Source organism: Entelurus aequoreus, linkage group LG21 (assembly GCF_033978785.1).
Source record: "Entelurus aequoreus isolate RoL-2023_Sb linkage group LG21, RoL_Eaeq_v1.1, whole genome shotgun sequence".
In the NCBI taxonomy this organism is placed as follows: Eukaryota; Metazoa; Chordata; class Actinopteri; order Syngnathiformes; family Syngnathidae; genus Entelurus; species Entelurus aequoreus.
Window position 1 is genome coordinate 23,184,412 of NC_084751.1, and position 25,000 is coordinate 23,209,411.

General features: G+C 39.6%; 1 protein-coding gene across 2 annotated transcripts in view; it reads right to left on the minus strand.

Moving 5' to 3' along the window:
- The window catches only part of LOC133638510 (E3 ubiquitin-protein ligase ARK2C-like), a 37,453-nt gene that overhangs the window by 1,863 nt on the left and 10,590 nt on the right, over window positions 1–25,000 (minus strand). The window contains exons 2-7 of one of the 2 annotated variants that reach the window (XM_062031192.1): window positions 3,983–4,283; window positions 3,794–3,895; window positions 3,561–3,693; window positions 2,722–2,826; window positions 2,526–2,621; window positions 2,333–2,436 (exon numbers count right to left, since the gene is read on the minus strand). In XM_062031192.1, the coding sequence (XP_061887176.1) occupies window positions 2,333–2,436; window positions 2,526–2,621; window positions 2,722–2,826; window positions 3,561–3,693; window positions 3,794–3,895; window positions 3,983–4,283 (841 nt within the window). Of the gene's footprint in view, window positions 1–2,332; window positions 2,437–2,525; window positions 2,622–2,721; window positions 2,827–3,560; window positions 3,694–3,769; window positions 3,896–3,982; window positions 4,284–25,000 lie in introns of both variants that reach the window. The other variant, XM_062031191.1, reaches the window with a different exon arrangement.

The following is a 25,000-nucleotide window of genomic DNA, read 5'->3' on the forward strand; positions in this document are numbered from 1 at the left end:
TATATATATATATATATATATATATATATATATATATATATATATATATATATATATATATATATATATATATATATACACACACACATATATATATATACATACATACATACATACATACATACATACATACATACATACATACATACATACATACATACATACATACATACATATATATATATATATATATACTACCGTTCAAAAGTTTGGGGTCACATTGAAATGTCGTTATTTTTGAAGGAAAAGCACTGTACTTTTCAATGAAGATAACTTTAAACAAGTCTTAACTTTAAAGAAATACACTCTATACATTGCTAATGTGGTAAATGACTATTCTAGCTGCAAATGTCTGGTTTTTGGTGCAATATCTACATAGGTGTATAGAGGCCCATTTCCAGCAACTATAACTCCAGTGTTCTAATGGTACAATGTATTTGCTCATTGGCTCAGAAGGCTAATTGATGATTAGAAAACCCTTGTGCAATCATGTTCACACATCTGAAAACAGTTTAGTTCGTTACAGAAGCTACAAAACGGACCTTCCTTTGAGCAGATTGAGTTTCTGGAGCATCACATTTGTGGGGTCAATTAAACGCTCAAAATGGCCAGAAAAAGGGAACTTTCATCTGAAACTCGACAGTCTATTCTTGTTCTTAGAAATGAAGGCTATTCCACAAAATTATATATATATATATATATATATATATATATATATATATATATATATATATATATATATATATATATATATATATATATATATATATATATATATATATATATATATATATATATATATATATATATATATATATATATATATATATATATATATATATACACACACCGTATTTTTCGGATTATAAGTCGCAGTTTTTTTCATAGTTTGGCCGGGGGTGCGACATATACTCCGGAGCGACTTATGTGTGAAATTATCAACACATTACCGTAAAATATCAAATAATATTATGTATCTAATTCACGGAAGAGACGAAGCAAATGTCAGAAATCGTCACACACGTCAGCGGTCGTCACACACACGTCAACCAATAGAAATTATGTGGGGCCGGGTCATGGCACAAGTGAATTGTGGGTGTAAGTATTTCTTGTGCTGAGCAATCATAAAACGGCTGCGAAGACGCACTGGCTGAGGCTCGCAGTAATCCCGCCTCCTGGTGGTAGAGAATGCACCCCCGCCGTAGAATGCACCCCCTGACGGGAGTGTTATATCAACTAAAGCCCACACTTAAACTTTCCACGTGCAAGATTGAATCTATTTAAAAGAGTTATTTAATAAGAAGCCAAAAAGTGCAAAAACAATAATGTTCGTGTTGGAGGAGTTGTGAATGACTGCAGGGCCACAACATTAGGTACTCCTGCAGACTGCAGCACGGATTTCATATTTCATTCATTCACAACTCCTCCAACACGAACATTATTGTTTTTGCACTTTTTGGCTTCTTATTAAATAACTTTTTTAAATAGATTCAATCTTGCACGTGGAAAGTTTAAGTATGGGCTTTAGTTGATATAACACTCCCGTCAAGGGGTGCATTCTATGGTAGGGGTGCATTAATCCAGCACAACAGCGGCGCATGGACTTCATTTATAAGTAAAGGTAAGACCATAATAACCTTTTTTTATTAAATGTGCTTTTTTGTGTGCTACAGTTTGTATGTGTAAAGTTAAAGTTAAGTTAAAGTACCAATGATTGTCACACACACACTAGGTGTAATGAAATTTGTCCTCCGCATTTGACCCATCCCCTTGATCACCCCGTGGTAGGTAAGGGGAGCAGTGGACAGCAGCGGCGCCACGCCCGGGAATAATTTTTGATGATTTAACCCCCAATTCCAACCCTGGATGCTGAGTGGCAAGCAGGGAAGAATGCTGGTATGAGCTTTTAAACATAACCCGTTAACTGCTGCCAATCAAATGGTGAATAAGATACTCTTTAGGGTTCATATGTTTGTAAATCTGACTGTGATGAAGTCTGTGCCTCACCAGCCATGAACCTCACCGCACGTCACTGATATATATATATACATAAATACTGTATATACATACATACATACATATATATATATATAAATATATATATACACATACATACATACATATACAAATATATATATATATACATACAGTACATATATATATATATATATATATATATATATATATATATATATATATATTCATTCAAGGTGCAGGGTGGCTTTTACCATTCACAAGTTTAGTCTTTTTTCCTCGAGTTGTTGATACTCTATTTTGAAAAATGGGTTTAGAGAGAAAGTGCATAGCGGGCATTGTTCAGCAAGCAACCGACCTGACGTCCTCCCCATCCTCGAGCATGGATAAACAGATGGTGCACTTCTCGTCCACGTCAGTCTCCTCCTCCTCTTCCCCAATTTTTAAATGCAGGGGCTTCCTCTGTTAGGAGGTGGGGGACAAAGGGTCATCAGAGCCCATCATGGATGATGTGTGTATGTGTCGACTGAACCCTGTTTGCTTTGCGTTACCTTTTTGTACTTGTGTGGGAAGGTAAATCTCTCGATGGTGGTTTGAACGGCACCTCTGCTGACGCTCCCTAAACGGTCCTCCAACTGAAGCAGCTCCTGGAGAAAACATAAGACACTTAAATATCAGCCACCAAAAATAGAAAAAAAATTGTCAGCTGCGAGTTTGACAGGACTTTTGCTAATGTTGTGGCTTTACCTCGTAGCTTTCTCGCACCGCAGTAGCGTGCCTGGAGGGGTTTAGACTTTGCAGCGCCAACAAGTGCAGCTGTGGGTACGGGTAGTTTCTGATTTCATGCACAACCTACCAAAACAGACCAATTAAGCTGATAATGTAGTTTGATGCCACATTTCATAACACAACCCTGCATTTTTGTGGATGATTTTGTGGATGATTTTGAGTAATTTTGTTTATTTTAAATTAACCAAGGCGGCGATAATCATTAATAAGTGTCGAAAGGACATTTATAGACACACATACACATATATATACATACATTTACACATATATGTATATACATACATTTACACATATATGTATATATATATATATATATATATATATATATATGTGTATATATATATATATATATATATATATATATATATATATATATATATATATATATATATATATATATATATATATATATATATATATATATATATATATATATATATATATATATATATATATATATATATATATTTATACACACACATATATACACAAACACACACACACTGAGTTGTGTTTCATTTAGCACCATAGCTGCTTCTTTTTTCGATCTTATTATGGAATTGGTTTTTGTTACCCATCCCTAGTGATGTAAACCCTACATAGATTATTTTTGGTGCATATGTTTTCTTTTTGGTAGTAAAACACACTAACCTCCTAACCAAAACCAGTTTTACTGATGAGATTATATTGTGCTTTATATGACATCATATAGCTTTTATAGCACAGCATGTCAGCCATTTTTGTTGTAGCAGGACTGGATTCAATTTATGGAGGTGTGTCATGATGACATAACATACCACTTGTGCAGAAGACGAGTTCCTGCTGAAGTGGTGCATTCGAGGGGAGGCCAGGTAGTGCTGGTAGTGCTGCGGGAGATGCTGTAGGTGGTACGGGTGATGAGGAAGGGGGCCGGCGTCTACACTGAGATCCCTGCGAAGCACACAGACGGACGGCTAAAGTCAGTGTGACAGACCAACAGATGGGAGTGGGGATAACCTCGACTCACCAGTCTGTGCCTTCGGCAAGGTACCTTGGCTGCTGTGTCATCGGCTGGGGGACTTGTAGGGGAGCAGAGTACTCGTAGACGGAGCGCAATCGGTGGGGGTTCAGTGGAATACGCTCCTGGGATCTTCTGTTTGTAATGAAATGGCAAACATTAGCTTTAAAAAAGTACAGTATGTGATTGTGACCCCCTAGGTGCAATCAGTCCTGCTGTTACCTGGAGTGCGGTAGAATTCGTCGGTGCTGCGCCTCTAGGAGCTGCTGCTGGATGAGGTATTGCTGGTGTAAGGCCTGAGGTAGGAACGGAGGCCCCGACACGTCCTGGAACTGAGGTGCCGCGGGCAGGGCAGTTAGAGGCGGATGGTGCACGGCAGGAAGGTGGGCGGCCAGGCCCGTCTGAGGGGGCTGGCTGTTGTGTCCTAAAGGGAACTCGACCGAGATGGGAGCCTGCGGGGCACCCAGGTGAAAGTGCCGGCAGGAGGTAGCATGGCTGTGTTGGTGCCTGGTGAAGTGCGCTCCTGGTGGTCAGAAAAGATCTAAATAAGCGTAACATTTAATACGAACAAAAGACATTACACTGACAGTCTTGGTGACAGATGGCGGGCACAGTCGATGGAGTCCCTCATCCGACATTGGCCCAACAGCAGGAAAGAAGGATCTCTACTTAACAGTACTAATGAAATTGACTGTAAGTCATACATACTTTTCATTCATGGTGGGGCTGGAGCCTATCCCAGCTGGCTTAGAAGAAGCCTAGAGCCTGGACTGACCTCCTGTCAATCCGTAGTGCATAGTTGGGCACAATTACCCCTTCCTCCCCACTAATAGCAGGCATGTGATTTGAACTTAATGAAAATGACTTACAATAAGCCGGGGGTCTGGTGGGAGTACAAGGGAGAAAATAAACATCTAAGGAAGGGAGAATCCGTCTGCCACCTTCTACTACTTTTTTACAAGTATAAATCGCCCGCTTGAATATTACCTCTTCTCTTCTCCGACTCTCTCGTCATTCGGGATGTGCGTGTCTGTTGTGATTTCCCTTCCTGGTTCGATGACCCGCCCTATCTTGCCTGATTGGCCTGTCCGTATTGTTTTTCCATAATTTTAACCAATCGTGACTCATCATAGTAAACCAACCAACCAATCATGGATTTTCTTATACGTAAACCAACCAACCGTATAGTTTGTCCGCTGCCCATGGAGTTGCTTCACTACATAGTTTCGATTTTTAAGTTAATAATTTTTAATGGAAAACCGTAGTTTTTACCACTGGATTATCAAAAACCATACTCCTCACGGGAAAACCGTAGTTGTTAGCAGGTGTGGCAAAGAGACAGATCAAGATTTTAACACACATTGTAGGTCGTAAAAAACTAAGAAAAAGGGAAAATTATTTTTTATATTACAGAGATAAAAAAAATATGGCTTTCCGACTATAGACGGAAACATCTCATGCCTGTCATAGTATATGAAGGCGCCCAGGATTGTTTGTATTTCAATGTTTGCCATATTTAGAAATATATTTTGTATCAATCATACTATATTTGGAATTCACTGATGTACATTGTGTTATAAATTGAGAACAGGAAGTGAACATGTGTTAGTAATCACTATGAAATGAAAAAGGGGTGTGTCCTTTTCGTACATGTTGTAAAGAGAAATTAAAATATGTAAAATATTAAACTAACCAACCAAAACTGTCATGGTTCCTCACAAGGAATACCTTTCAATGTATTAAAGGCCTACTGAAACCCACTACTACCGACCACGCAGTCTGATAGTTTATATATCAATGATGAAATCTTAACATTGCAACACATGCCAATACGGCCGGGTTAACTTATAAAGTGCAATTTTAAATTTCCTGCGAAATATCCGGCTGAAAACGTCTCGGTATGATGACGTTTGCGCGTGACGTCACGGGTTGAAGCAGACATTTTGGAATAGCACGGTGGCCAGTAGGGTTGGGTATCGAGTATCGATTGGAACCGGGACTAACTTTCCGATTCTCCCGGAATCGTTCAAAAGTTTAAATTTCAATTCTTATTTTCGATACCAGTCCGCCGACCGGAAAAAAATATGTCCGCCGAACCGGAAGAAGAAGCCGCTGAACACCAACGAAGAAGCGCCCACCGCCGGAAGTGTTAGCATAACCGAGCGAGTCAGTCAAGCTCAAGCATGGATAGCGGGCGTCGGCGGTCGAAAGTGTGGCTTTACTTTACAAAAAAAAATGAAATAACCGCGAAATAACAGAGCTCCATGTCCATCAAGAAACGAGTGGAGAGATAGAGCTGCAGATGTACCAGGACGTTCCACCGATACTTATGTCTGACGACCCTGCTGCAAGGTGGTGGTCCGGTGGAACCAACAAAAGACTTATCCTTTGCTGTTATATCTCGCTTTCTCCTATTTATGCGTTCAAGCTTCTTCCACACCCAGCGAACGTGTATTTTCCACAGCAGGAGACACTATCTGTCCAGAACGCTCACGCATCCTGCCTGAGAAGGCGGATATGGTCATTTTCCTAAACAAGAACTGTCTCTGATTTTATACTGTACCTGCTGCTAATCTGGACTGGGTTTTGCAAGTTGTTTCTTATTGTTTATTTGCTTTTCTGCACCAGGTTAGCCCATCAGTGGGAGCACGGTAACATTTTTAAGTACCTGCAGCATCATACACTTGTGTGTGTAAATGTGTTTTCATGAGGTTTCCTGCAGCATCATACACTAATGTGTAAATGTGTTTTCATGAGGTTTTCAAAAATAAAGCTCTCTTGAGTAAAGTGTACCCCTGGGAAAATGTATTCATAATTTATAATATTTATATTCAAGTTCATAGATTTGATATTTATATTCTAGTTGAAAACAGCCCTGTGAGGGATTTATAGTAAAGTTCATAAAAAGTTAATAGAATTAAAATTTGATGGAGAATGTCAGACTATTTCATTCAGAAAGACTGTAGGTTAGCTAGCTCATTTAAAATATCCTAAACTTTTTTTTGACCCTGCCTCTTAAAAGAATCGGAACAGAGAATCGCCAGGAATCGGAATCGAAACAAAGAATCGGAATCGGAATTGTTCGAATTCAAACGATACCCAACCCTAGTGGCCAGCTTAAGTAGTCTGTTTTCACCACATAATTCCACAGTATTCTGGACATCTGTGTTGGTGAATCTTTTGCAATTTGTTTAATGGACAATGAAGACAGCAAAGAAGAAAGCTGTAGGTGGGATCAGCGTATTAGCGGCTGGCTACAGCAACACAACCAGGAGGACTTTGAGTTGGATAGCAGACGCGCTATCCGACGACCGCACCGATGATCGGGTGAAGTCCATCGTCGCGCTGTCGATCGCTGGAACGCAGGTGAGCACGGGTCGTGATGAGCAGATGAGGGCTGGCATAGGTGGAGAGCTAATGTTTTTAGCATAGCTCTGTCGAGGTCCCGTAGCTAAGTTAGCTTCAATGGCGTCGTTAGCAACAGCATTGCTAGGCTTCGCCAGGCTGGACAGCATTAACCGTGTGGTTACAGGTCCAGGGTTTGGTTTGGTGTCTCCTGATAGTAGAAGTAATAATAGTATTGTTGATCTTCGGTCTATCCTTCCAGTCAGGGGCATGTTTCTTCTGTTTCTATCCGCAGTTAAGCACGATGCTATCACGTTAGCTCCGAAGCTAAAGTGCTTCACCGATGTATTGTCGTGGAGATAAAAGTCACTGTGAATGTCCATTTCGCGTTCTCGACTCTCATTTTCAAGAGGATATAGTATCCGAGGTGGTTTAAAATACAAATCCGTGATCCACAATAGAAAAAGGAGAAAGTGTGGAATCCAATGAGCCCTTGTACCTAAGTTACGGTCAGAGCGAAAAAAGATACACCCTGGCGTCCTGCACTGCACTCTAATCCTTCACTGTCACTTTCCTCATCCACAAATCTTTCATTCTCGCTCAAATTAATGGGGTAATCGTCGCTTTCTCGGTCCGAATCGCTCTCGCTGCTGGTGTAAACAATGTGCAGATGTGAGGAGCTCTTCAACCTGTGACGTCACGCTACTTCCGGTACAGGCAAGGCTTTTTTATCAGCGACCAAAAGTTGCGAACTTTATCGTCTCTACTAAATCCTTTCAGCAAAAATATAGCAATATCGCGAAATGATCAAGTATGACACATAGAATGGATCTGCTATCCCCGTTTAAATAAGAAAATCTCATTTCAGTAGGCCTTTAAATACATAAACTACTATAAAATTAAGGAGATGGCAAGTTATTTTAATGTAGAGAAATCCATTATTTTTTCCATCTTTCACAGGAGAGTTCCCATATTTTGAAATGCAAATGTTGATGCTCCTTTTAGGGACATTAAGGGCATTTCATTAACATTTATTACACACGTAATAAATGTGTTTGTGAAATCTTCTGTTTTTTGCTGCTAAACGAACCACAGCATTAGCACGACATTAAACATTTTGTTGCTAATAGTTAGACAGTTCCTAAACAATTATATTAAAAAACAACTTAAAGCCTTGTCCAGCTGTTTACTGACATATACTATTCATGTTTAAAAAACTTTTACTGTAAATGAATATCAGCTGCAAATATAGCTTATCGGCCTCCTTGACTACTAATAATTGGTATCGGTATCTGCCAGGAAAAAAACACAACAATTTGTAAGTGTTTGTTTAGCTCAATAGAATAAAAGAAAGTCTTTTTAACCAAAACACACTGAGCGCTGTTTTTAACATTTTTCAAAATTATTCGAAACATTTCTAAGCAGCACGGCTGCAAACTACAACCACAGTAATGAACATATTTTTTTAAATGAATACCAATCAAAAGTGAGCATCGGTATCTTTACCTGTAGATTGCAGGTGTACCTAATTAAGTGACCTATTACTAAATTGCAGTGGCGGGCCGTGCGTTTCTCACCTAGGCCTTCAGTGATGTCCTACTTAGTCCGACTTCACCTCTCAAAACACCGTCATTTATGTCACCACATGGACACGGCTGGAGATACTATACAGAAACACACTTGCACTCTACTGGGCATTGGATCCCCTCATCAGTGTACAGAACGGTCAATTTTTTGGCGCATTTAACGTACAATAAACCCGCATCAGCAATTAAAACATATCGTACGTGGTACTGTCAAAATTATAAGAATTGTATAAATCAAATGAAACATGAAAAAATAAAGAAATAAAATATTTGAACTCACAATTTGTAGCACCCATCCGACGCCGTATAAGCCAGTGGTACCGTTGTACTCGTTTGATTCATGTGAAAGTGGCGGGAAAACCATTTCACCGCCGGTGTTGTTCCAAAATGTGATTGCCTGCTAAAAATGGACTTCCTTCGCGGGAGCACGCACCGCTCGCTTAACTTGCATTGCTTGGCTTTGTCTGTCCACAGCGGATTACTAGGTGTAAGACAAACACTTTATCTTTGTGGTTATTGTACCAGTGAGTTTTCTGTGGCTTTTTATGGCTCGGGTGCCACTTCCTGTTTTCGCAACTTGGGAGTTCCAAGTGAGTATCCAATCACAGCACGCATAAATGTCAGGGCCAGCTAGAAGGCCTTACTGACAACAACTCGTGATCTGATTGGCTACCATACTTGCCAACCTTGAGACCTTCGAACTCGGACGGTGGGGGGGGCAGGTTTGAGGTGGGCGGGGTTTGGTGGTAGCGGGGGGTGTATATTGTAGCGTCCCGGAAGAGTTAGTGCTGCAAAGGGTTCTGGGTATTTGTTCTGTTGTGTTTATGCTGTGTTACGGTGTGGATGTTCTCCCGAAATGTGTTTGTCATTCTTGTTGGGTGTGGGTTTACATTGTGGCGCATATTTGTAACAGTGTTAAAGTTGTTTATACGGCCACCCTCAGTGTGACTGTATGGCTGTTGATCAAGTATGCATGGCATTCACTTATGTGTGTCTAAAAGCCGCATCTATTATGTGAATGGGTCGGCACGCTGTTTGAATGGAGGAAAAGCGGACGCTAAAGGCAGTGCCTTTAAGGAACGCCCCCAATATTGTTGTCCGGGTGGAAATAGGGAGAAATTCGGGAGAATGGTTGCCCCGGGAGATTTTCGGGAGGGTCACTGAAATTTGTGAGTCTCTCAGGAAAATCGGGAGGGTTGGCAAGTATGTTGGCTACTGCAACTGTCTATCAACTGTAAGTTCTCGTTCCCTTACAGTGCACAGACGCCCGCATTGTTGATTCTGAAGGCCCCGGGCAGATTTCGTACAGAATGGCAACATAAGATAGCTGAATTCTGATTGGATAAAAACTCTAACCTAAAAACAACAGCATTGGAAGGAGCATTATATGACATGAAGAGAATATGAATACTTTTTGATAATTAGGGAAAGTAAATTAAAAAATACTTTTATCTTGAATTATGATCATGATTTCTGGTTATGTTAGGCCAGCAAAGAAGACGGCACACCACCATACTTGCCAACCCTCCCGATTTTCCCGGGAGACTCCCGAACTTCAGTGCCCCTCCCGAAAATCTCCCGGGGCAACCATTCTCCCGATTTCCACCCGGAAAACAATATTGGGGGCGTGCCTTAAAGAGACTGTCTTAAGCCTCCTCTACAACCTGTCGTCACGTTCGCTTTTCCTCCATTCAAACGGCGTGCCGACCCAGTCACATAATATATGCGGTTTTTACACACACGAGTGACTGCAAGGCATACTTGATCAACAGCCATACAGGTCACACTGAGGATGGCCGTATAAACAACTTTAACACTGTTACAAATATGCGCCACACTGTGAACCCACACCAAACAAGAATGACAAACACATTTCGGGAGAACATCCGCAGCGTAACACAACAGAGCAAATACCCAGAATCCCTTGCAGCACTAACTCTTCCGGGACGCTACAATATACGCTACCCCCCCCCCCCCCCCCATCTCCCGAATTCGGAGGTCTCAAGGTTGGCAAGTATGCACACCACTGCTAATTTGATGCAACATGCCTATTGGAACATTTACATGGTTGCTGAGCATGAAGAAGACATGTTGCTCCAGTGAATGTAAAGCAGATAGAAAACTACGCTTGTGGAGTATAAAAGGTCATATGTGTGGGTCTTAATTGATTAAAAAGGCTTAGCGTTTCATCTGTATAAGGGGTTGTGACCCAGAGGAGGCCGGAACCTCAGCAGGAAGCTCTGTGTAAATATCTCATTATTTGGCTCTGGGCTCCAGGCCCTGACATTAATATTTGACATACTGCAGTGGTGCCTGCAGTAACGAGGTCTGTTACACTTTTATCCCTGCCTTGGCTCTTATTGGTGTAGAGTAGACCCCCACTGCCCACCAGCCTCTCTTTAAGACTGAGCTGCTGTTGGTTGAGAATGGTCCCTCCCCTTCTACGGCATGTCCTTACTTGACTGAAAGCCCCGCCCACACACGACTGCAGCAGTCTGACATGGAGCCGCTCTTTCTCCCCCTTCCCTTCCTGCTATTTCTATCACTGCAATTGTATAATCCCACCTCCTCTCTCTCGCCATAATCTTCCAGTCTGCCGTCTGGTGCGGCGCTATCCCATCATGCAACACTTTCTCAGCCTGTGTGCGCACACTTTCTATGCCCACATAAGCGGAACAAGCTAATTAATTAATAATGCAGCAGTATTGACATTTACTAGAACGTCACTTAGAGGACAGTAAGGCAACTTCCTGGTTTACAGAAGATGACCTAAGACAGGGGTCGGCAACCTAACATGTTGAAAGAGCCATATTGGACCAAAAATACAAAAAACTAATCTGTCTGGAGCCGTAAAAAGTTAAAAGCCTTATGTAAGTGTTATAATGAAGGCAACACATTAAGTAAGTGTCTCAGAGGGTTAGATAACTCCTGGAAATTATTGGCTTAAAACTGCCAAAGGTATAGATGTGTGTGTCCAAGTTAAGGAAAGGACAGGCTGTCTTCTTCTAATGCATTTATTACAGTCTTTGCAAGCTGGGTAACGTTTGCTGTGATCTGGAACAACATGGCACACAATCAGAAATGCTGCCAATATCACATACAGATAATGTGTCATGAGACATGCACATATAAATTAAATACAGGACAAAAGTAAAGGAAATTAAATTAACTCAAATATACCTACAAACGAGACATAATGATGCAAAATGTACACACAGCGAGCCTAAATAGCATGTAAGCACGGATTATTAGCACTCCGCGAAAGTCAATAACATCAACAAAGCTCACCTTTGTGCATTCACGCACAGCATAAAACGTTTGGTGGACAAAATTAGACAAAAAGGAGTGGTATAAAACACGTCTTTCTGTGGCAGCGACGGAGAAAGTTGTACACGTAAACCAACTACGGTAAGTTCAAGGACCACCAAAATTAGTAGGACAAAACGGCGCTGGCCAAATACTGTTATCAGTGAAGCATAAACACAAACATATGTGGGCTTTCTAACAATTAAGGTTTGTGTCATGTGTGTCCTGCTACAGAAACATTATCAAATCAACAAATATATTTTCACCCCATCTATTTCTATTTTGGGAAAAGGTCCAGGGAGCCACTAGGGCGGTGCTGGAGAGCCGCATGCGGCTCGAGAGCCCCGGGTTGCTGACCCCCAACCTAAGATGACAGGATCATACCATGTTTTTTGTTCTCGAGCAGGGGGAATGCTTCCAAGTCATCGTAGCTGGCAGGTGTACATTGTAAATTGACTGTACCATTTTTGATTCTGCAGGAGGATAAATGCCTTCATAAAAAGGAAAAAAAAAACAGCTGATAAATTCCTCAGACAAAAGCAAAGAAATGTGTTCATCCATTAGTTAATTTGTAGGCTATTCCTTGTTTCGCTGGTAAAAGATGATAGGAGTTACCGGGCCGTACCATTTTGGATTCCGGGGCCAGGAAGGAATGAAGACAAAATAGTTTTTCCGTCCGTTCGCGATTCAGCATGTTACTTTACCATTTTTTAGTCAGTGGTAATGGAAACATTTATAGGATACCTCACATCGGAATAAAAATTGTGATAATTATTTCCAAAACCCAAAACCAGTGAAGTTGGCACGTTGTGTAAATGGTAAATAAAAACCGAAAATAATGATTTGCAAATCCTTTTCGACCTATATTCAATTGAATACACTGCAAAGACAAGACACTTAACGTTCGAACTGGAAAACGTTGTTCTTTTTTGCAAATATTAGCTCATTTGGAATTTGATGCCTGCAACATGTTTCAAAAAAGCTGGCACAAGTGGCAAAAAAGACTGAGAAAGTTGAGGAACGCTCATCAAACACTTATTTGGAACATCCCACAGGTGATAAGGCTAATTGGGAACAGGTGGTTGCCATAAGTGGGTATAAAAGCAGCTTCCATGAAATGCTCAGTCATTCACAAACAAGGATGGGCACTTTTTTAAAGCAAAAAACAGTTTAAGAACAACGTTTCTCAACAAGCTATTGCAAGGAATTTAGGGATTTCACCATTTACGGTCTGTAGTATCATCAAAAGGTTCAGAGAATCTGGAGAAATCACTGCACATAAGCGATATTACGGTACTTCGATCCCTCAGGCGGTACTGCACCAAAAAGCAACTTCAGTGTGTAAAGGATATCACCACATGGGCTCAGGAACACTTCAGAAAACCACTGTCAGTAACTACAGTTTGTCGCTACATCTTTAAGTGCAAGTTAAAACTCTACTAAGCAAAGCGAAAGCCATTTATCAACAACACCCAGAAAGGCCGCCGGCTTAGCTGGGCCCGAGCTCATCTAAGATGGACTGATACAAAGTGGAAAAGTTTTGAACAACTTAAGCTGTACATCAAGCAAGAATGGGAAATATTTCCACCTGAAAAGCTTCAAAAATTGGTCTCTTCAGTTCCCAAACGTTTACTGAGTGTTGTTAAAAGGGAAGGCCATGTAACACAGTGGTAAAAATGCCTTTGTGCCAACTTTTTTGCAGTGTGTTGCTGCCAATAAATTTTAAGTTAATGATTATTTGCAAAACAAAATTAAGTTTCTCAGTTCAAACATTAAATATTTTGTCTTTGCAGTCCATTCAATTGAATAGAGGTTAAAAATGATTTGCAAATCATTGTATACTGTTTTTATTTACGAAATACACAATGTGCCAACTTCACTGGTTTTGGGTTTTGTATAATCAAAAGTAAAAATTAATTTAAAAAATCACTTCCTGGCTCATGGAGGAGGATAATGAAAGAGGACGAGTCTGCACCATTTTTATTTTTATTTTGTGGCAGTTCCAATATAAAAAAATTAACTAAATATATTTAGTTTTTAATCCACTTGCTATTTGGCAGGCTACTTCCTGGTTCATCAAGGATCAATGGACCATACTATTCGTGATAACAGGGCAGAGGAAACACGTTCTTTGCGATTCAAACTGCAACTCTTACAATGGCTCCATTTCCATTACCCCTAGATATGCGCAAAACCTAAATATCGCAATAAGAAACCGGTAATGGAAAAACCCATATTTCAAAAAACCTCTCAAATATTGCCAATCTCATGAGGTGGTTTTTCAGATGTTTCGATATTGAAGTGTATTGCGAAAGCATGATGGGAACTATTTTTTCGTATTTACAGGGCACCTAAACACCGGACATGACGTGTCCGTGCATTCCTCATTCACAATTCTTGCCCAAAAATCTCTTACTCGTAATCGATGCCATACGTAAGGATGTTGCATTTGAGCGACCACCAGCTGCCTTTGTCTTCTATCGACAATCACAGCAACATCAATTGTAATGACAGCTCGTCAGAATCGCAAAGCTTCCATCTTCCTCAAAGTGGAGTACGAGAATCCCGGCACATGACGCAAAGCACTCTTTAATAGAAACACCTACATTTCGCAAATGTACTTTGTCGAAATTTTTGAAATTTAGCTTTTATTATGCGAAAAACTGCAATGGAAACGAATCTGATAAAAACGTAAAAGGAAAATAAGAGACTGAGAAAAGATGACTTCAGGATTCAAACAGGATGTGATTCTAACAACTCATGATTCAACTTCGATTCCAATTCTCTATTCAAACAGATTCTCGCAATACAGTGGTACCTACATTTAACAGTGCCTCAACTTAAGTGTTTTGAATTAATTGTTATTCTTAAAATTGCAAGCAAAAATTGGAGTTACAATTTTACAAGAATGTCACAGTGAACCCCATAGGATCCGACCAAAACATCTGGTCTTATTGGCTAGCATTAACTTATAGCTAGAGATACAAAAATGTATTGTTCCGAGCATGAGAAGGAAGAAAGTTAGTGTAAAAGAAAGTGCTGAGAAAAAAATGGATGCTATTGACTAGGGCTGCAACAACTAATCGATTAAATCGATTATGAAAATAGTTAGCGATTAATTTAGTCATCGATTCGTTGGATCTATGCTATGCGCATGCGCAGAGACTACTTTTTATTTTTTTTATAAACCTTTATTTATAAACTGCAACATTTACAAACAGTTGAGAAACAATAATCAAAATAAGTATGGTGCCAGTATGCTGGGTTTTTTTTCAATAAAATACTGGAAAGGATAGAAATGTAGTTTGTCTCTTTTATCCGATTATTAATTGATTAATCGAAGTAATAATCGACAGATTAATCGATTATCAAATTAGTTGTTAGTTGCAGCCCTACTATTGACTGAATTAAAGAAATAAATCATCGAAAGCAGAGTTGTTGGGGCGTATCACTGCTAGTCGGCACCATACTGAAGCAGAATGAACGCCAGTCAAGAATGTTAAAATAGTATCTGAAGGTCAGACATTTTATCCATGAAAACATGAAAAAAGCTGCTGATAGTGTTTGATGGAGACACAGCTGGAGTTATTGGAGTACATTCTATGGTATTGTTTTACACAACATTTTATTTTCTATAAGTTCATTTTAAAAGCATGTTAAATGTTAAAATGCTGGTGTTTAAAATGTATTTCAATTAATTCCAATGGGAAACGTTGATTTGAGATACAAGTTTCAAATTAAGAGCTCCATCACAGAACCAATTACCCAGAAGGCACCATACATTGCTTATACATATACAGTATGTCTTTTAAAACTGACTTCGAAACATCGTTAAAAAAGTAGTTGTATTTGTAAATTGAGACAACGTTAATGTCTAATGTTGGATCCATGTTGTTGGTTTGGAAATTACCAAATTTCAATGGTCCTTGATTATACGTCGTCAAAAAGGATGTTGTTCCAATGTTAAATTCAAGTTGCTCAACGTCAGGACCTAATTCAGCAACTTCTCAACGTTGTTTCAATGTTGTGTGCCTGCTAGGTAAGCTCGTAAATTGAGGTACTACAGTATTTGGTATATACCTGTAAATGATAAAACCTTTTCAAAACAAGTAACAAAATGTCCACTTGGCTGCGGACATTTGACGTATTTGGACAGCAAGTCAGCGTGAAGATGGCCTCAAAAACGTACTTTTAAAACGCTATTCTTGAAAATTTTGGATCAATTTAGAATCGTAATCACTAAGAATCACCATTTTTATGTCAATTGATTTTCCTGCACCCCAACAATACAAACTAGGACTATATACATTTGCATGTGAAATTATTCAACCCCTTTTGTTTGTAAAGTTTTTAAACTTGAAGTAGTTTGAAATAAACTAACACAATGATTAAAGTAGGTGAACATATCTAATATAGTGGTACCTCTGTCTTTGTACGCCCCATTTTTCTGTGAAAAATGTTCAAGACTTGTTCTCTGTGCTTTTTTTGAAGGGCCACATTAAGTTGCGAGTGCCAGCACTTTGATTGAGAAAGTGAAAAACCCAACTAAAAAAAATAACTTGTAACAAGGTTCAAAGGTGGCATCCGCATGGCTCTCCCCTCCTCCTTCGCCAACACAAGTCTTCAATAAAAAGTAAAAGTGATTGTGAATGTTATTACAGTTACATGTCATTGATAAGGAATTTGCCTTGTTTTCTGCATGTAAAACCATAATTGTTCCCTATAAAATGTGCTTAGTGTTCATATTTTTGTGTGTAAGAAGCAGATCATTTTGTATTTATTTGACTTATTTTTTATGGAAAAAGTTGCTTCAGTTTTCGTACAATTCGGTTCTCATCAGACTGTGAAACCGACTGACAAAAACCAAGGTGCTACTCTATTGCAAATGTTCACTGTTCAAATGTTCCAGTTAGTACCTTTTGAGACTGCAACTGTACTTTGGACAGCTGTTGGGTTATTCAACTTGCACCTAAACTTTGCGGAGAACAACATTCCTGAGACTATTTTAGATATTCCATTCCAAATAGTTATACAATCCAAATGTTTAGTGTAAAGATAACTTGCTTCAGTGTTAGCATAGTCATTTGTTCTAAAATCAACAATAAAGTGCTCCATGACCAGCTTAGTAGTTGTGCCTGCCGGGGTATAATATTAGAAAATACTTTTTAGAAATACAACGTCTAGGATCACTTTGAGAGGTGTTGATTTACTAAGGGTAATTTTGGGGGCTTTGATTTATTGCTATTTTGTCAAACCCTAATTTAAAACAATGATAAGATTTACGTTAATTTACGTTAGCTTGTCAATGGGGTCGTACATTGTTTGTTAGCATTAAGCTAGCGGCATAAGAGCCAACCTTTATTTATTCAGTATTGTTGTATTACTTGTTTCAGTTTATTCCAAGCTTTAGGGTCGATATAACATAAATAATTCGAGTGTATATTAATGTACTTCTCCATAGTGTGTTTAGTTTTAACCTCAAGTTGGATGTTTTTTATATCTAATTTAAAGAACTGTTTATCTATCTGCCAAACTAAATTCCAACATTCAGGTACGCCAGAATATTTGTGAATAAACCAGGGGTCTACAAAGTGCAGCCTGCGTTACATTGTAGTAATAAAATAGGCAGGAACAATTGAAAAATAGAGCAAAATGATATCATGTAACAAGAAAAAGATATGTTGATGTATATATATATATATATATATATATATATATATATATATATATATATATATATATATATATATATATATATATATATATATATATATATATATATATATATATATATATATATATATATATATCCATCCATCCATTTTCACTTGTCCCGTTCGGGGTCGGGGGGGGAGCTGGAGCCCATCTCAGTTTAGGGCTGCAATTAACAACTAATTTGATAATCGATTAATCTGTCGATTATTACTACGATTAATCGATTAATAATCGAATAAAAGAGACCAACTACATTTCTATCCTTTCCAGTATTTTTTTATTGAAAAAAAACAGCATACTGGCACCATACTTATTTTGATCATTGTTTTTCAGCTGTTTGTAAATGTTGCAGTTTATAAATAAAGGTATATAAAAAATAAAACAATTTAAATAAAAATAAATTAATTAATTAATCAAAAAAAGTAGCCTCTGCGCATGCGCATAGCATAGATCCAACAAATCGATTACTAAATGAATCGCCAACTATTTTTATAATCGATTTAATTGATTAGTTGTTGCAGCCCTAATATATATACTGTATATATTAGGGCTGCAACAACTAATCGATTAAATTCGATTATAAAAATATATAAATATATATATATACATACATTAGGGCTGCAACAATGTGTGTGTATATATATATATATATATATATATATATATATATATATATATATATATATATATATATATATATATATATATACATATATATATACACTACCGTTCAAAAGTTTGGGGTCACATTGAAATGTCCTTATTTTTGTAGGAAAAGCACTGTACTTTTCAATGAAGATAACTTTAAACTAGTCTTAACTTTAAATAAATACACTCTATACATTGCTAATGTGGTAAATGACTATTCTAGCTGCAAATGTCTGGTTTTTGGTGCAATATCTACATAGGTGTATAGAGGCCCATTTCCAGCAACTATCACTCCAGTGTTCTAATGGTACAATGTGTTTGTTCATTGGCTCAGAAGGCTAATTGATTATTAGAAAACCCTTGTGCAATCATGTTCACACATCTGAAAACACTTTAGCTCGTTACAGAAGCTACAAAACTGACCTTCCTTTGAGCAGATTGAGTTTCTGGAGCATCACATTTGTGGGGTCAATTAAACGCTCAAAATGGCCAGAAAAAGAGAACTTTCATCCGAAACTCGACAGTCTATTCTTGTTCTTAGAAATGAAGGCTATTCCACAAAATTGTTTGGGTGACCCCAAACTTTTGAACGGTAGTGTATATATATATATATATATATATATATATATATATATACATACATACATACATACACACACATATATAGGAATTTTTTAAGCCTTAGCATCATAGCCAATTAACAAATCCCCATAAATAGATAGATCCATGTCAGATCATATCATGATGATGTCCGAGAGGTATCTATTAATTTAAATGAGTGTTTTGTGGCAGTGCTTTACATTGTCAGTCTTGTATGAGTATAAAAGGTAATTACATTTAGCATTATTATCCTTTTATAAAGAAATATAAAAAATGCTTGCATGTATTGATATCTTAGCAAGAAAATAGGGTGCTTTAGAGTAACTTAAAAACTGAGTTTGGAAAAAATATACCTTTAGGATCTAACGTAGGGATGGAACGATAAACTGTATCTATGATAACTGCAGTAACACTCCCAACGGTTAGTTTTACAGTCTTAAATAAAAATGGATTTTTAAAAACGTGATTGATTACTGCACTTTGATAAACTCACAGACTGACTCGCCCCAGCTCGCTAGCTAAAAGGGGTCATATAATTTATTTTTTTTCCTACATTAAAACCCTTCCTTGTTGTCTACATAACATGTAATGGTTCTTTGGTCAAATTTTGCATGGATTGTTTTACAGATCATCTTCAAACTGCTTTCTGACCGTTTCTTCAGGATGCGCCGCTTTGTGGGCGTTCTTATTTACATGCCTTCACTTCGACTGCATCTTCTTTCCGTCAGCCATATTGTAGTTTTTAGCGTATCCATATCGAGTTTACTGACAGATATTAGTTTGCACGATACGCACATTTTTTTAACAAGCCAGTCTGTGTCCCACAATAAGAGGATAGAGAAAAAGAAGGAGCTTATTGACTACAGCGTCAGACTACAATGGCGGACTCGCTCAAGGTTCTTCCGGTGAATTACTACCATATATGGAGATATCTGCTAACGTCACAAATTGGGCAAATTCCAAATGACTCTTTTAGAGGAAGTGTGAAGGAAGGCTAGATTGTTTTATAATTATCTCAACAATGCCTCCATGGTTTGATTTTAAATTTCTGGGACTTATGCAAATCCCAAATACACAAGAACAAGTACCAATAGTTAGGAAAAGTTGGTTTTGCACAATAGATAGATAGATAGATAGATAGATAGATAGATAGATAGATAGATAGATAGATAGATAGATAGATAGATAGATAGATAGATAGATAGATAGATAGATAGATAGATAGATAGATAGATAGATAGATAGATAGATAGATAGATAGATAGATAGATAGATAGATAGATAGATAGATAGATAGATAGATAGTACTTTATTGATTCCTTCAGGAAAGTTCCCTCAGGAAAATTTTAGGTGCCCTTTAAATGCTTACATGAAAACATGAAACATTAACATCTTCACCCATTAAGAAACAACATACCCCAATCTAAAATTATATAAACACATTGATGTCTGAGCAACTAAGCTATTCCATTGTGCACAATGAACATACAAGCTCTGCTCTCCTCAGAGTGATCCTTCTATACTTAGAGGAATACGAGACTGCAGGTGCTTTTGCGGTGCGTTTAAGGACCGCTAAACAAAGTAGGATGCCACAACGCCCGCCAGAAATAATAAACAGAAATAGATCTTATTATTTTTTGTTACACACTTTGCAGTTCAATAAATCTTAAAAGTGCTGCAGTACAAACCATTCATCCATCCACCCAATATTTAAAATATAAAAGCTTAGTCCTTAAAAGAGATAAAATGCTAAGACTAAAACACTATCAGTGAAGCATAAGAAACACAAAACATGCAGAATAGTGGGTTTTATAACAGTGTGTCTATTTTTTTTGTTATTTAAAAACAGCCTAGTTAAAAGATATCACTGTGTGGATAAGTACTGTTTGAGCACAATTAACAATACCGTGATAATAATGATAACCTTAATATGAAATGTTTGCATCTTTACAGGCCTATTCTAACGCTGCACAAATATTTTGCTTTTTTGGAGGAGAAAAAAATGTGATAGTAACCATTGAATTATTTTGACATGAGAAACAATACAGACATCTTGGCCCTGGCTGCTCAGTACACGATAGCTAAAGCAGTCAATAACAAATAAAGACAAACAAAATTATCTGTTTTTAGTCTTACTATGAAGAGACGCAGATGCCAGGCAGTCTCCCTCTAGGACAGGGGTGCCCATTACGTCAATCGCGAGATACCGGTCGATCGTAGAGGGTGTGTCAGTCGATTAAAAAGATAGTCCTAAGAATTAACGATCATCAATCTTCACGATGACGTCACTTTCGTCACTTGATTGACATATGCGACAACCGAGGAACAGTGTGAAGAAAAAAGACTGTAAGGAAGGCAAGAAACACTATTTATTTCAACAGACACTCGCATCGTACCTGCTGTCAAAACCCTAAAGGCCAACCGTACAGTTTCTGTCTTCACAATAGAAATGCTGCTATATCCTACCTGCGCTAACAAAATAAGAGTCTCAGAAAGCTAGCGCGCACAAGCTACGGAGTTTGCCCTCAATGTATTTCTTGTAAAGTTTATAAAAACGAATACGGAAGCTGGACAAATAAGATTCCAAACACCAACCACTATCATGTGGTATTGGACAGAAAGAAGAACGTTTTTTGTCCTCCACAATGTAAATTCGAAATGTGGAAGTTATCAGCACTACAGTGAATCCTGTCTGATTTTAAATCAATGCAAGTCATCAGAAAAAGGTATTACACCTTCATGAAAGAAAGGAATCTATATGTTATGGTTATGGTTTGAGTTTATTTCGAACATGCATACAATTACATGATACATGTGTTAAACATGCTTGTATTTTTATCAAACACCTTTAGCATGTTAACAAAAAACGTCTGTTTCATAAATAAATAAATACATATTAGTTATCTATATATATATATATATATATATATATATATATATATATATATATATATATATACATACATATAATATATTATATCATATATACAGTATATCCTCTCTGAGCTGCCACCTTAACGTGGTAGAGGAGTTTGCGTGTCCCAATGATCCGAGGATCTATGTTGGCTTCCATGCCCCCTGGTAGGGTAGTACTGGAAAGTGCTCCCTAGGGTGATTCCCTTGTCCTACTGGGGGACTTCAACGCTCATGTTGGCAACGACAGTGAAACCTGGAGAGGCGTGATTGGGAAGAATGGCCTGAACCCGAGTGGTGTTTTGTTATTGGACTTTTGTGCTCGTCACAGATTGTCCATAACAAACACCATGTTCAAACATAAGGGTGTCCATATGTGCACTTGGCACCAGGATACCCTAGGCCGCGGTTCCATGATCGACTTTGTAGTTGTGTCATCGGATTTGCGGCCTCATGTTTTGGACACTCGGATGAAGAGAGGGGCGGAGCTTTCTACCGATCATCACCTGGTGGTGAGTTGGCTGCGATGGTGGGGGATGATGCCGGACAGACCTGGCAGGCCCAAACGCATTGTGATGGTCTGCTGGGAACGTCTAGTAAAGTCTCCTGTCAGAGAGAGTTTCAATTCCCACCTCCGGAAGAACTTTGAACATGTCACGAGTGAGGTGCCGGACATTGAGTCCGAGTGGACCATGTTCCGCACCTCTATTGTCGAGGCGGCTGATTGAAGCTGTGGCCGCAAGGTAGCTGGTGCCTGCCGTGGCGGTAATCCTAGAACGCGTTGGTGGACACCAGCGGTGAGGGATGCAGTCAAGCTCAAGAAAAGAGTCCTATCGGGTTCTTTTGGATCATAAGACTCCGGGGGCAACGGAGAGGTACCGACAGGCCAAGCGGTGTATGGCTTCGCGGAGGCAAAAACCTGGACATGGGAGGAGTTCGGGGAAGCCATGGAAAACGACTTCCGGACGGCTTTGAAGCGATTCTGGACCACCATCCGCCGCCTCAGGAAGGGGAAGCAGTGCACTGTCAACACCGTGTATGGTGAGGATGGTGTTCTGCTGACCTCGACTGCTGATGTTGTGGATCGGTGGAGGGAATATTTCAAAGACTTCCTCAATCCCACCAACACGTCTTCCTATGAGGAAGCAGTGCCTGGGGAATCCGTGGTGGGCTATCCCATTTCTGGGCCTGAGGTTGCTGAGGTAGTTAAAAAGCTCCTCGGTGGCAAGGCCCCGGGGGTGGATGAGATCCGCCCGGAGTTCCTTAAGGCTCTGGATGCTGTGGGGCTGTCTTGATTGACAAGACTCTGCAGCATCGCGTGGACATCGGGGGTGGTACCTCTGGATTGGCAGACTGGGGTGGTGGTTCCTCTCTTTAAGAAGGGGAACCGGAGGGTGTGTTCCAATTATCGTGGGATCACACTCCTCAGCCTTCCCGGTAAGGTCTTTTCAGGGGTATTGGAGAGGAGGCTATGCCGGATAGTCGAACCTCGGATTCAGGAGGAACAGTGTGGTTTTCGTCCTGGTCGTGAAACTGTGGACCAGCTCTATACTCTCAGCAGGGTCCTTGAGGGTGCATGGGAGTTTGCCCAACCAGTCTACATGTGCTTTGTGGACTTGGAGAAGGCATTCGACCGTGTCCCTCAGGAAGTCCTGTGGGGAGAGCTCGGAGAGTAAGGGGTATCGGACTGTCAGATTGTGGCAGTCCGCTCCCTGTACGATCAGTGTCAGAGCTTGGTCCGCAAGTCGGACACGTTTCCAGTGAGGGCTGGACTCCGCCAAGGCTGCCCTTTGTCACCGATTCTGTTCATAACTTTTATGGACAGAATTTCTCGGCACGGTCCGGGCGTTGAGGGGGTCCGGTTTGGTGGCTGCAGGATTAGGTATTTGCTTTTTGCAGATGATGTGGTCCTGATAGCTTTATCTGGCCAGAATCTGCAGCTCTCACTGGATCGGTTCGCAGCCGAGTGTGAAGCAACTGGGATGAGAATCAGCACTTCCAAGTCCGGGTCCATGGTTCTCGCCCAGAAAAGGGTGGAGTGCCATCTCCGGGTTGGAGAGGAAACCCTGCCCCAAGTGGAGGAGTTCAAGTACCTCGGACTCTTGTTCACGAGTGAGGGAAGAGTGGATTGTGAGATTGACAGGCCGATCTGTGCGGCGTCTTCAGTAATGCGGACGCTGTATCGATCCGTTGTGGTGAAGAAGGAGCTGAGCCGGAAGGCAAAGCTCTCATTTTACCGGTCGATCTACGTTCCCATCCTCACCTATGGTCATGAGCTTTGGGTTATGACCGAAAGGACAAGATCACGGGTACAAGCGGCAGAAATGAGTTTCCTCCGCCGGGTGGCGGGGCTCTCCCTTAGAGATAGGGTGAGAAGCTCTGCCATCCTGGGGGAGCTCAAAGTAAAGCCGCTGCTCCTCCACATCGAGAGGAGCCAGATGAGATGGTTCGGGCATCTGGTCAGGATACCACCCGAACGCCTCCGTAGGGAGGTGTTTAGGGCATGTCCGACCGGTAGGAGGCCACGGAGAAGACCCAGGACACGTTGGGAAGACTATGTCTCCCGACTGGCCTGGGAACGCCTCGGGATCCCCCGGGAAGAGCTGGACGAAGTGGCTGGGGAGAGGAAAGTCTGGGCTTCCCTGCTTAGGCTGCTGCCCCCGCGACCCAACCTCAGATAAGCGGAAGAAGATGGATGGATGGATGGATAATATATTAATAATATATATATACAGTACAGGCCAAAAGTTTGGACACACCTTCTCATTCAATGCGTTTTCTTTATTTTCATGACTATTTACATTGTTGATTGTCACTAAAGGCATTAAAAACTATGAATGAACACATGTGGAGTTATGTACTTTAAGGTGAAATAACTAAAAAACACATTTTAAATTCTAGTTCCTTCAAAATAGCCACCATTTGCTCATCGAGAGAATGCCAAGAGTGTGCAAAGCAGTAATCAGAGCAAAGGGTGGCTATTGTGAAGAAACTAGAATATAAAACATGTTTTCAGTTATTTAACCCTTTTGTTGTTAAGCACATAACTCCGCATGTGTTCATTGATAGTTTTGATGCCTTCAGTGACAATCTACAATGTAAATAGTCATGAAAATAAAGAAAACAC